The sequence below is a fragment of the Caretta caretta genome, chromosome 3 (genome assembly GCF_965140235.1).
Source record: "Caretta caretta isolate rCarCar2 chromosome 3, rCarCar1.hap1, whole genome shotgun sequence".
NCBI classification, from domain to species: domain Eukaryota; kingdom Metazoa; phylum Chordata; order Testudines; family Cheloniidae; genus Caretta; species Caretta caretta.
The window spans coordinates 85,307,759-85,321,488 of record NC_134208.1 but is presented as its reverse complement, the minus strand read 5'-3'; the positions used below and the strand labels follow the sequence as shown (position 1 = coordinate 85,321,488).

Genomic DNA, 13,730 nt, shown 5'->3' with positions numbered 1-13,730 from the left:
TCCAGACATCTTGACTTTCCTGAAAACTAAGCTTCCCTATTCCACCACCAGATTTTTTTTCAAGATCAGTCGCTAGAGAAATAATTAGAATCCCCAATCATCTGCCCACCCTCCCTTCATCCCAAGCATCTTTCAAGTCTCACACAAGAGCTGCACACATGCACTAACCTACCACGAGTGCTATGCTCTTTACATTTACAAAGTAAAGTTTGTGTTTTCAGAATTTCAACATTGCAATATACAAACATTAAGAAAAATATTGAGGGAAATCCAAGTGACAGTGAGTTTTAGACATTAAAGTTTAGATTATGCATTAAGTTGTATAAAACCCTTCATATCATGATATATATTAGTGATTTTTAAAATAATGTATACACTCAGAAATTGTAAACATTTACTGCATATGAATCAGAAAGTGATACTGCCTATAAAAAGGGAAAGAGCCAGCATAATGTCAAAGCAAACAAATAGTACACCTTATAAATAAAATTAGAGTTTTTAAAAACTTTAAATTAACTACAGATGTTATTAGTAACAGGTTAAGTTTAATTTTAAAACAACTTTCGTCTTGACTGCCTCTCTCCCCAATGGAATTGTTATGTGAAAGGAACTCTAATATCCTCAACTTCAATTTTAAAAGAGAAAATGAAGTTAACACCTTTTAAAAACATTTGAAAATAACGTACTGAACAAGCTACAGCAGTATGTATTAATTAAACATAGGAACAAATTTCAGGCTATATGGGGGAAGATGTTACTACTTGTGAGAAGGTGTTTACATGAGCATAATTTCAAATGCAAAGAAACCACTTTACTAGAACTAAAAACATTTAATATGTTACATCAAAGTAGTAATTACAGGCCCTTCTGCCTCCGGACGAAAATCCTGCCACTGGGCTACCTTTCAGTAGTTTTTCTTTTTGGGGGTCAGAGGAGAACAGCTCCATTTTGCTAACTATTGATAACTCAAAGTTGCGAACAGAAGCGTTAAGGTAAATTGGTGTATACGTCATTTATCTGCTTACCCCATAACACTGAGTACTATGATACAGCTGATTAACCTATTTAAAGAAGCTATTGCAATGCAGGGAAAATACAATTTTAGCTCAGAGCATGATGGAATAAGGATGACACCACAGCTCAATTGAACTCCAAAAATACACACCTCTGAAGTCTATTTGTATATGAAAAAATGTTCTATTCTAATGTGAAATCATAATTTGAAATCTGATGTTAGAAAAAATCAGACGACTATTAAAAAAGATTCACATTCTAGGAAAAAACAAAAAACCAAAACAATGAGAAACACCCCCTGACCCCCACACTATTCTTAACCTGACCATGGAAGGGAAACTACCGTTCATTATTGAGTTTAAAAAAAAAAAAGAAAAAATTTCATCCTAGACTTCTGGTCTAAGGAGCATCTCTCTTGACACATCACAAAGCTTTGTTAATATTTCCTAGCATTTCATGATAGCCGGTTTTCTATAAAACTGAAACACAACAGAACAGATTGCCATTAAAACCAAATGGTTTTATATCCAATTTGACATTACTTACCTTGATTCTTTTCAGCTTCTTCTACAGAACCAATGTATTTAGTAGCAACGTCCTGAGTATCTAGAGAGGGATCTAATGCATAACCTATAATAAAAGCAAAAATACCAGTTGTTAGCTGAAATTTTTGTTCTGCATATGTTCTCAGTGATTGATTCTCAGTTCTCTTTGCCCCAATTTATCTTCCTCAAAGCCCTATATTTAAGATATCTTCCTAAGCCAAGAGGGACTGGATAAGATATGCTCTGAAGTCCATCAACTTTTCTCCCAGCCTAGCTATTGGATTTACTGCAGAGCATTGCCTGGTGCTTGCTTCCCACTAGAGTCTGAGCGTGCTGCTTCCAGAGCGCTCAAACCTCTTATAAGTTGAAGCAGTCACTGGTCAAGTTATTGAAATCGGCCATATGCTAAAGTACTGAGTGCTACCCTCAGGAACAGCCCTTAAACTGAACTGTTACAGCAGCAAATTAATTTCTAAATTTGTACCATTCTGTACTGATACAGAACGCACATTCTAAGAAATGCAACATGACAGCACATATTGCATTAAATAACTGGGACTGTGGTGGGAAGAACACAAGTAGATTGCACAACCTTTAATGTTATAGTAAAGATAAATAATTAAATTAGTTTCTATGGAACAGGTGCACAGAATATTTACTATCACTAATGCCATTTTTTCTGAGAAAGAGTGCACCCTTGTGGACATATAATTAATTTTAATTAAATATTTGAATGGGACAGTGTCCTTTGAAGACTCACGTAAGATCTCAGAATTCAGATAATTAAATCAAGAAATTGAAGATGACCAACAAAATCTGCAGATAAATGCTAGTGCAAACACCACTACACCGCACTACCACAGGACTTGACATTTTGTGGATCCACACAGAGAGAATCATGACACTAGAGTCTCTCCATGGATATCCCTGCACCAGCACAATTATTTCCCCCTTCTCTTAGGGAAAGTGCACTGGATCAGCAACACTCCCAGTCTGCCTTTTTTTTTAAATACTGAAAGAGTCAATTGTTCTTGAAATGTCTAGAGGAGTTGGCAGAAGAGCAGAGCAAAGCAGCGGATCTGCCTTTGGAATCAGGATTTGTGCTTTGGTGCTTTAACTCTGATCTGACCCTACAGAGCACTCTATACCTCCAGGTGGTCCACATGCATATTATAGGAAAGTGAAATATAAATAAATCCCTTTGTGATAAAATATGAAGCTCCATCATGCCTGTGTAATAATTTAGTAAAAATTATTCCAAGTTGTTATACAGATTATCTAAATGTTATAGTATCATGTGTTCGACACAATCAAGCTGAACAGACATTGCCAATTAGATTTACAGGACAACTGCCTGCTGTTACTGAGCCAGTCATCTAATGGGCTCCTCTAAGCTATAAGGTTTCTGTTATTAAAGCAGAGATTCTACTTTGGATAGATGTCAAAATCAATGCAGTGGTTTATTTGTCCTCGAGCTGTGTTTACACCATCTCTGGGACTCATTTGCTCAGTAGTGGGAAGGAGGGACAGCAAGCCACTGAAAGGAGCAACTGAGACAAATTCAGGCTTCAGTGGGAGCCATGCCTACTTACAAGCAAGGTTGACCTTGGTTCAGTATCTTTTCTTATAGAAAAGCTTTTCTACTTTACCATGGGAAGTCTGACAGACTTCCAAATGCAGCTTCAACGGAAAGCATCCTTTTCTCCTACTGAGTTAGCGTGCTAGGCATTTACATGACCTGCCCTGACACTCATCTTTCCTTCAGTTGCCATTAAAACTAGAGACATCAAGATTTTATGTTGACATTGATTGGAAAGGCACAATTCCACTCCACCTTATATCTGAAAAAAGTTGGGGGTAAATAAGCACAAACAAGCCTAATGCACATAACAGAACAATTACAGGTAAATAAATCTCTTTAAAGATGCACTCATAGAAGATTACATCACTCTTGTAGAATGAAACTCCAAGGATCTGTATACTGAAATTTTAAACAACCCCAGCGGAATTGGCAATTGACAGCCCAGACAAAGTGACCTGTACTTTGACAGTGACACTTGAATGCAAGGATAATATACTTCCAATAAATGTTATGTGCACACACTGATAGAAACACTTACTTTCTCATACTCTTGGGCCCTGTAAAAATTACTAGCCAAATCTTACTCCTGTTTGGTGCTGGATCTGAGCAACAGTACTTAGTGAACATATGTAGTCTTGCTTGTCCTTTAGACTTTACATACACAACACTTTCTGAAAAACAGGCCCCTTTCAGGCATCTCAAGTTGGCCACCCAAAAATCTGAGGCCTCCAAGATCACTAGTCACTTCTGAAAATATAGGCATCAAACTACATTTATGAAAATAAGTGATTCAGATGTCTAACAACTAGCCACTTAGACCTAGTTCTCTGAAGCAACAGAACTTATTTAGTGCCAAAGAGAACAAGAAGCTACGTCAAATAAGTCATATTCATTTTAATATCAAGCTGCCCTGTCTGCAGGTGCTGCCCCCACAGCTCCCATTGGCTGGAAACTGCGACCAATGGGAGCTGCAGGGACAGCACTTGCAGGAGGGGCAGTGCGGAGAGCCCCCTGGCTTCCCTTAAACATAGAAGCCGGAGGGGGGACATTCCACTGCTTCTGGGAGCCGCAGTACGCATGCGTGGAGCAGCTGCTGGCCCTGCTCCTCGGCTGGAGTGTGGGAGCGGGGCAAACCCCAGACCCCGCTCCCTTGCAGGAGTTCGAGGGCCAGATTCAATCGGCTGGTGGTCTGGATGTGGCCCGCAGCCCATAGTTTGCCCACCCCTGGTATAAGAAGTATGCCCCTGTCCCTTCCAAGAATGGGAACAGAAAGAATATTGCTGACAGGAAAGTTAAGTACTTATCTTAAGAAAAGTAGACTGAAAATATTCTGAGCCACAAAACTACTTGTTTTGTTTGCCAAGCAATATAGTAAACAGGGTTTTAGCTGACTGCGTATTCAATTTTAAAGAATTACACATAAAACAAGATTGTAATTCTAAGTATAGTAAATAGATTAAATGGAAGGCACAGAAATCCCTCACCAATTCCCTCTGCTTCCTTTTACAAAAGTATTTCACTTACAAGGCCCTCTATCTTACAATATACTTAATTTGCATTTCTAGAGACAAGTCACTGGTTAAACAAATGCCAATTGAATAAAATGGGCCCTAACAGCTGAGGTTGAAGGCCTTTGAAACCTGCAACTTTGAAGCAGGGTTACTTTACTGATTCTTCCAGTATGCTGAAGCAGAATCAGTCAGCAACATTGCTTCCCACCTAGATTTATATAGGGACAACTACACACTTCTGCTCTGCTACTAATCCAATTTACCATGAGAAATTTTTATCTTCCCTTCCCAAAACTGAAAGGCAATTTTTAAAAGATAAAGTTTTCTATGGACGATAGCATGATGAGACTCTGGCAATGTATTTCAAGAATTCTGGTATGTTTTCAGGTAATTCATAACAAACTTGCTAATATGCTGAGAAATCATAATTCTCATTTACTGCTCCTCCTAATTGAACCTTCTAATGCTTCCGTGCTGGTTCTGCTGATTTACCGAGTCTAGCACAGCTTTTTTGCTGCTCCACTTCCGTCATTTCCAGAAGACCTACACCTACGGAACCAACACCAGAACAGTACAAAGCTCCTATGGACAAGGTTGCCACTATTTTCTGTTACTCCTAAAAATAGGTATGTCTACACTGCAATACAAGACCTGTGGCAAGCTGACTCAGGCTCGGGGCTCGGGCTGTGGGGCTATAAAACTGCAGTATGTCTAGACATTCGGGCGTGGACTGGAGCCTGGGCTCTGAGTCTCTGCAAGGGGGAAGGGCCTTAGAGCCTGGGGTCCAGCCCAAGCGCAAATGTCTACACTGCAGTTTTATAGCTCCGCAGCCTGAGCCCCATGAGCCTGAGTCAGCTGACATGGGCTCAGACTCGGTGCTGCAGGTGTAGACATACCGAATCACAGTGTAGACATACCCAATTAGCATCACACTTATAAAATAGTACTAATGGTAGCTAGTGCATATGGAAACAAGCAACAACAAACCAAAGAGGAAACTGAAAAAGAAAATTTGAAGATATACACATTAAATGGTAATTTATGACAGTTGAAAGAATTACTTAAAATTTGATACTTTAGCCTCACGATTTTCTGGGTAAACATGGCTCACACTGACTCTAGTTTTCATAATTTAAACCTTGATGTTCCAATCCTGCAACTGATAGCACACAAGTAGATTGCTGTATGGCCACAGTGCCCCAGTGAAGTCAATGGGGCTCAGCATGTGGGCAGACTGTTGTGCCAAGCAATCAATTGCTGGACCATGGCCTTAATAACAGTTTAATTTAGAAAGAAATCTGCATACACAGATCTTTTAAAACAGCAGTGGACTGAGTATTATATATTATTTAATAATTTGTGTGGAAATTTCAGAACCTGCCTGGTGGATAATTTATGCTCTTCAAACTCTCATACTTCATCAGAAAGAGGCTATGTCTACACTAACACTTATGTCACTCAAGGGTGTGAATACTCCACCCCGCTGCGCAACATAACTTACGCCAACATAAGTACTAGTGTGCACAGCGCTACCTCGGTGAGAGAGCTTCTCCCGCCGACAGAGCCGTTCGTTGGGGGTTGATTACGTAGGTTGACGGGAGAGCTCTCTTCCATCAGCATAAAGCAGCTACATGAGAGATCTCACAGCAGCACAGCTGCATCGTTACAGCAGCGCCACTGTAAGCTCTCTAGTGTTGACATCGCCAGAAGCATGCCAAATTAAACTTTATATTTTAAAAACTGATAAGTTTTTAATAACGATAAACAAATGTTAAGTGAAAAAATAAAAGCCTTGTATGCTGAAATGTATAAGAAAACTTGTTAAAATTTCATGTAAACACACAGCACATTCTTTGTACTGAAAAAGCTCAGAAATCCACTTGCTTTTACATACTGTACATTTTCTATTGCACTGTTTCAATCTGAACAGGATTAAAACAAGCTTTATCCTTTTTCACAATGTAGCTATTTGAAAGCTAAAAAAAGGTCTGAGATGAAGTAATTGGTTACTATGGCAATTGCCCATATGGATCCACAGGCATAAGGAGACGAGTGTCTTTAACAAGAGCTCAAAGCTTCTCGCACGCATCCTCTAGGAAGCCATACACCCTCACACCGCTGAGACAGAAAACTTAAAAAAAGGGTGTTGGCACCAACCACCCATCCATGTCCTTCCATTCATTCAAAAATCATGAACAAAATACTGAAGTAGGGAAGGTGGGTGGGAAGTGTGGATCCATATATGCAACCATCATGAAGAACCAGTTGCTATGGTAAGTAGCCTTTTTAACTTTCAGATATGATTCTAACAAAATGTAGCTATGACAGAACCTACCCACAATAGGCTTATAATTTTTTGTCTATTTGTTAAAATGTGAAATTGTAATTTCCATCTTCTACATAACCACAACTAATGGAGGTTTTAATTAAAATGGTTCAGTAGGAGGTCTTGCATTTGATTAACGTTTCAGAGGAATTCCTGAATAACATTTCCAAAATAAATGCCATGATCTATAACTGTGAAGATTCTCATTTAATATTATTTGGTAAGTCTGTTACAGGCCCAGCCACACATGTGACAGTATAAGACAGAGATCAGCCTCAAAGGTTAAATATAAGGAGTTGTAGGTCTTACCATAAGTTGCAAATGTTCTTCTCTGTTGTTCAAACATGAAATCATTGATGTGTGTTGGTTCTGCATATCCAGAAAGCATATTCCTAGGTGCAGCCATCTGCTGAGTCCTAAACGGGTTTTCTGGCCCAAACTGCATCAACAAAATTAGAAGAAAGTATTTAAAGGTTGTACACTATTTTAGAAGGAATTAGTTTCTTGCTAAGTATTTTGTAATCATCTATAATGTTCTATAGGGAACGAACTGTGTGACTTTCAAGAAGGGCAGTATGTAGTGGCTTTAGCTTACTTTCTCTTTATGGCTACTGTAACTGAATATATGTCAGAATAATATTTGTACATTATATTATATACCAATTAGAATAGGAGTTTCTTTATGCATTAAGTAATTTTCACGGTGAAGCTTCTTGCTCACAGCACTGTTGGCAAGGACAATTCAATAAAAAAAAAAATTACTCCACACGCAAAACTCCCATTAAATAGGTAAATAAGGCAAACATACAGAAGATAACAGGAAAGGGGGGAAGGGGAAGCTAAAACCACATGGCATTATCCTTTTTGAAAGTCAAGCCCTAGAGAACTGTTGTAGCAATATGGAAATTGCCTTGTAAAATCTTTATCACTTAAAGAAAAAAATGTAATAATATTTCAGCAGGATCAGCTGCACAACTACAGAATATAGACAATTCATACACAAACACACACCTGTTTTCTAAAGAAAGTACTATACAATTTTATATTTGTATATTGGTTAAATGAAGTATCCACATGCTTCACAGAGAGTTACACAGGAGAGTTTACAGAATTGGATATAGTGTCTAGTTACAGCAGTGATGAGTTGGGCTGGAAGAGCTGAAATGCAAGAGCAGAAGTTTCTTTAGAGCTGCATGGCAGATCTTGATTTGTATATTCTGACCTATCTGAATGGATTTCCATTTAAATCAATGGGCTCTCTCAAAATATGGAGAACAGAATATTTGAGTTGAGCGCCACTGTGTTGGAGCACAAAGGAAGTGAATTTAGCCACCGTCAGAATAAAAATAACTACCAACATTGATAAGCAGTGACACATGAATGTTTGCATAATAGTACATGTTTTTGTAATCTCTGAAGATTGCAGCCATTTGAGGACTATGATCACACACTTGAGGAGGTCTGACATTCCATCCAGGAGAAGGCAATGGTACACATAAAGGACAGAAGTGTGCGTATGCACACACACACACACACACACACACACACACACACACACACCTGTATTGTGTCCAATAAACAAGCCCATTCTGGACTGGGCAAACAGAATGAAACACAGGTAAGGCTCAACTAGATACTTACATATGAGTACAGGTTAAGTATTCCCCATACATGGCAAGACCACCAGTACTGAAATAGTGCAGAGCTGTCTCCCAGAACTGTAACATGTCACGCTCATAGCACATGAATGTTCCGTTCACATGTTATTCACTCCTCCCCAATTCCCAAGGAAAAATAAGAAACTGAATATTTTATCTGTATTTACCAAAGCAATCTCTCACACAATTTTTTAATGTAAAATGGACCACTAAAAATGATGTTACAGGTTTACTGTTATTCGTCGATTAAACAAGAAACTCTATGGTTGTAACTTTTAAGACACTAAACTATTATATCTTACAGAGGCTGCATATTCTTGCCTCAGAACAGTTGATAAACCCTTTTTAATTCTGCTTCATTTTATCTCTGAGAACACAGACTGTGCTACTTATTAGCCATACATACCAAAATCGGCTCAAACTTTGCAAAAAAAACCCCCAAACTTTGCAAAAAAACCCCAAAAACCAACAACTTCCAACTCTGAGCAGTTGTGATTTCAAGACTATGACAGCTGCATGTATTAAAGCTAAGTATATTACCTTTTATACATGTTGCTTATTCCCCAAGGTGCTTTCCTGTGCTGAATACGAATCTCAAGATTAAATTGTTTTTAAATGTAATAATTTGACACATTTTAGACTGCAGATAATAGAATTAACCAAGCCTCCTCCTCTTTGAAGAAAGTTTCCTATTCTCTCCCCTTACGTAAAACCTATTTTTTCTCATTTTTTTCTTATGAATTTCAGAAGGAGAGAGAATCATTTAATCCATTAGATTTTTTTTTTGTATACTCAATTCCCAGTCATACACCAATAAAACCTTTTAGTGCAGAATTCAAGTACGGATCAACAGAACCATTTCTGATTCTGTACTTGCTTGCCCATACTAGATCAGGCCATGAATCCAGTTTGTATGTTATATTGTCTCCAGCAATACCCAACAGCTGATGCTTCAATGAAAAGAAAAAACAAATCATAACTCACCAGCCAATTCCACAATAATTACATAGGAAAAAAAAATTTTCCTAACCCGTGGCAATGAGATTTTAAGCACTGAAGCATAAGATTTGATTACCCTTATCTTGAATATTACTAGTCATAAAATTATCCTGTCCTTTGAAGAGAAAGGATGTAGCCATAACATTTTGATCAGATTCAGAGATGTGTTTCACATACGCAGGACCAAATGTACTCAACAGGATTTACACATGCTGAATGCAGCCCAGGATCAGCCCCTTAGGCTTGATTGCCTGTAGCAGTGGTTCCCTCAGGTTGATAATATGCCATGTAAAGAACCGTACTGTGTTCTCAGTTTACTTCCCTATAATGCTCTTAGTCTCAACACGAGACAGGCGTTAACACTGAACGATTATTTTCACTGTGATATTCCATTTTAAATGTCCTGTCTTTCTAAAATTCTTGTTAGAGGCCGATAGCTCCGTTCTGTCTATAATTACAGGAAGGTAAGAGAACTCTGTATCTCTCCAGTCTCAGGGACTCCACTAGTAGTTCACACCCCCCACCTTAATTTTCTTTTCCAAGATGATAAAGTAGTAACTTTTCCTGAAGTCACCATGGACCAGGTAGAGAAAATATTTAATTAATAGGTGCAAATCAAGTGCCACACATTAACTGTGACTGCTGTGCTTGCTGACTCCAATCACAAAGCCTTGAACCTGTCCCACTTGAGACCACTTGGGTTTCTTAAATCAAACATCTTTGCAAACCAACAGCCATAAGTTGAGACAGTTCTGTTGTCTATTTGGCCCACTTGAAGTGCAGATTGCGAGCTTTTGTTTAAAATAGCACCTAGCTCCCATGGTTGCACAATAAGTTTTCTAAACAAAGCATAACTGATGCAAAATTTATGCAGAGTTGTCTTCCAATCTGCAGACAGCCTCTATTTGTCTAAATGTGTCATTAACTCTTATACTGGATAACACTAAGAAGTTTTCAAATAAGTTATAGATTTATACATAACTTGAAGGCTTAAACCATCTCTTTCAATCCTTCAGACAAATAGTTTGTAGGCTACTGAAAAACAGTTAAGATAGAAAAACAGTTCAAGTTGTTTTGAAGAAGGTTAATTTTAGCCCAAAAGAGTTTTGTACGCTCATACTACATTAATTTAGAAAAAAAATGATTGAAAACACTTGAGTGATCATGACAGGACATGAATACGGTTTCTATTGGTAATACTGGGTTTTAGTTTTATACAGAACTATACCCATTTTCTAAAAGCTATAGATCTATATGACTTCTGGCAACTATCTCTACTGCTTGCTGATTAACATTACGAGTAGACATCAAAAGAACAGAAGACACAGGACACTTCAGGATGTTCAGCCAGGTAATCTCCTGTACTGGCTTCTTAACAGCACAATGCAGCACATTATTTGATTTCCACCTTTCATACCTCATACAATTCTTCTCTTTAAAATAGTTTAAAGTTAGATTACAAGTGTACATGATATCCTCAGGGTACCTGTTTGTGTTATGTGGTGTCTTTCAGAGTTAGCCAAAGTTCTTATCTTTACTTTAAAGTCCAGAAGGTTGAGGCAACCCTGAATCTAGAGAGAACTTGAGGAACTCTGTACATTCATATTTGAAGAGAATAGGCATTGCAATGTCTGAATTTCACATTAGAACAACTTTAACACAACACATTCCTTTTAAGCTACTTACATTCCTCAGTGCAATGCCAATTAATTTGGAAGACTAACATTTCTGGTTTTAATAAAAATGTTCTTACCTCTGGTGCAAACATGGTGTCATAAGTGGGATTGTACTGAACTTCCTTGATAGCAGGATCGAGGTGGACTCCCGTCTCTACATCTTCCTGAAACAACAAAAGTGCTATTGAAATGTAACCAAAACTTCTCGTACATAGCTAACCTAAGATACCGGACGCTAATTTGACTGTATGGGGCACAGTATGCTTTTTAAATTATACCTATATAACTTTACTTTTAGTTCTGAAGAAAAAAAAAATCAGGAAAAGCTTGGCGAGAATTCTTATGTATCAGTTAGATGAAGAACAAACGTTTGACAAGTTTTTATTAAGGCTCAGTTTTACCGGAAAAGTTGTAAGTGCAATTTAAAAAAAAACACACCCGATTTTCTAATATTTGCCCCCCCTATACCCATTAACCTAATGGAGAAAAAGCAAAGTACCATAAGAAAAACAAAACAGCAGGAGCCTGGGAAATTTTTTAGAAGATATTTCTGTAGATGCAGGGTTATTAGGAATTCCCTCCATTTCTTAATTCCCTTTCACATACACAGCTTATAAATAGAACCCTATGCAAACTTTCTTCCCTCCATAATGCAGATGTCTTTGTAAAGATGTCAGGTACCAAGGATCTCTGTTAGTCATGGTGTTCCCCTATTTTTCCATCACAACTGCCAACATTTTATGAAGTGACCAGTGATTTTGGTGCACAACTCAACATATACCTTAAAGTGGCCCAATTTTCATCCAGTGCTAAACACCCATCTTCCAAAAATCTGATACCTTAGATGGGCATCCATATATTGGGGCATAAAAATCATGTATCACTTTTGAAAAAATCTTCCCTCCAAAGTCAGTCAACATTGCTTTTGAGCCAACTGGCTGGCTAAAGAGAGAGGTCTTTTCACTCCCCCACATGGATGAAGTTATTCTATTTTATACAGGTACTTATACCACCCTCCTCACCTGAGCACCTTCCAGTAATGCATTAAGCAACACACCTAGCATATTTCATGTGACTCATTCTTCATCCTCTCCCCAGGGGAAATATGTGTATGCAGCGTAGTGTGTTGTTAGATTTAATTCGTATGCTTACATTAAAACATAGCAATATGCACATATATAAGAAGGGAAGGTAAAAAGTATGTGTTGTACTGGGATCAGAAGGTGGAGAGGTTTATGATAGTCCTTGACCCCTGTGAGTTCGTTCCACAATCTGGGACCTGCCCTCCACAAAATCTCCATCTTCCTGCACAGAAAAGCTTTCCCTTATGCTCCACTGTGCCTGAGAAATAAAGTCATTAACCGTGGTCCAAATCCTGGAGCTTTAGATGATCTTTTATGTATTTTGGATTAAGGCCATTGAGAACCTTGTAGATAAGGACCAAGACCCGCACAGCTTGTGGTAGTCCATATTGCTGAGGAGATACACTGCTATTTTCTGTACTAGCTAAAGTTTTCTAAGACCTAATGGCTTCATATCCAGGTGTGGAGCATTCCAGCTAGGAAGTGATAAAGGCATGTATAAGCAGGGCCAGATGATCATCCATGAGGATGAGAGAGAGTCTCTTTCCAACCAGAGGTGGTAGAAAGCATGACCTGTGGATGCTGCTATGCTTCAAACAAAGGAGGATGTACCATAGCTGTAAGCTTTTGTTAAACTAGGTACAAAATCAAGTACTGAACTCCACTACCCCTGTATGATAATAGATTATGTTATCAAGGGACTGCTGGACCAGCCTTCCCTATTGACATTCTTGCCAAGGCCATAACCCTCAGCCTCTTAAATGGCAGGCCAGTAACTAATAGGACTAGGAAGCTTATCCATCCAGTGCTTTCGATTACTCTGGTGTTCATTCAGGAGTTTGGAAAACAGGAAGATGCAAGGCAGACACCATATGGAACACACACGTCGCTGAACATGCTTGTGCTGCTACTGATGCACCTTCTCTCCCACTCTGAAGGCATGCTGTAATATGGCTCCTCTCCTTGGAAATCTACATAGGGATAGTTCTCATGGTCAAGGCAGAAATAAATATATTTTTATATACATACCTTTTCCCTCACTCCCATTGGTTGGGCCGAAAATTAATGCAACAGTCTGTATTTTTGCCCCAGATTACAGCACATTTTTCCAGATTAGTTGAGGTCAGTTAGTATCAAGATCACAGTCCACATACACACCTCTGACTAGAAACCTGCTCATTTTGCCTCATCCTCCCTCTATTTAAATATATTACCACTAACCCTGAAAGCATGTAATATTTCCCCATAATATCTTGGGACCAGATCCAGCATGCTCGTCTTTAGGACATCTGCGTGGGAGGTGAACACCCTAGATGGAGCTGCTGTTCAAGTGAGAC

At 38.5% G+C, this 13,730-nt stretch overlaps 2 protein-coding genes across 2 annotated transcripts in view; one reads left to right on the top strand and one right to left on the bottom strand.

Moving 5' to 3' along the window:
* Positions 1-13,730, bottom strand: part of CDC40 (cell division cycle 40) — a 59,897-nt gene that overhangs the window by 28,905 nt on the left and 17,262 nt on the right. Inside the window, exons 2-4 of the mRNA XM_048844795.2 lie at positions 11,389-11,475; positions 7,288-7,417; positions 1,561-1,644 (exon numbers count right to left, since the gene is read on the bottom strand). Of these exons, the coding sequence (XP_048700752.1) occupies positions 1,561-1,644; positions 7,288-7,417; positions 11,389-11,475 (301 nt within the window). The remainder of the gene's footprint in view (positions 1-1,560; positions 1,645-7,287; positions 7,418-11,388; positions 11,476-13,730) is intronic.
* WASF1 (WASP family member 1) overlaps positions 6,740-13,730 on the top strand; it is a 201,203-nt gene continuing 194,212 nt past the window's right edge. The window contains exon 1 of the mRNA XM_048844802.2: positions 6,740-6,925. The gene's annotated coding sequence lies outside the window, so the exon portion shown is untranslated. The remainder of the gene's footprint in view (positions 6,926-13,730) is intronic.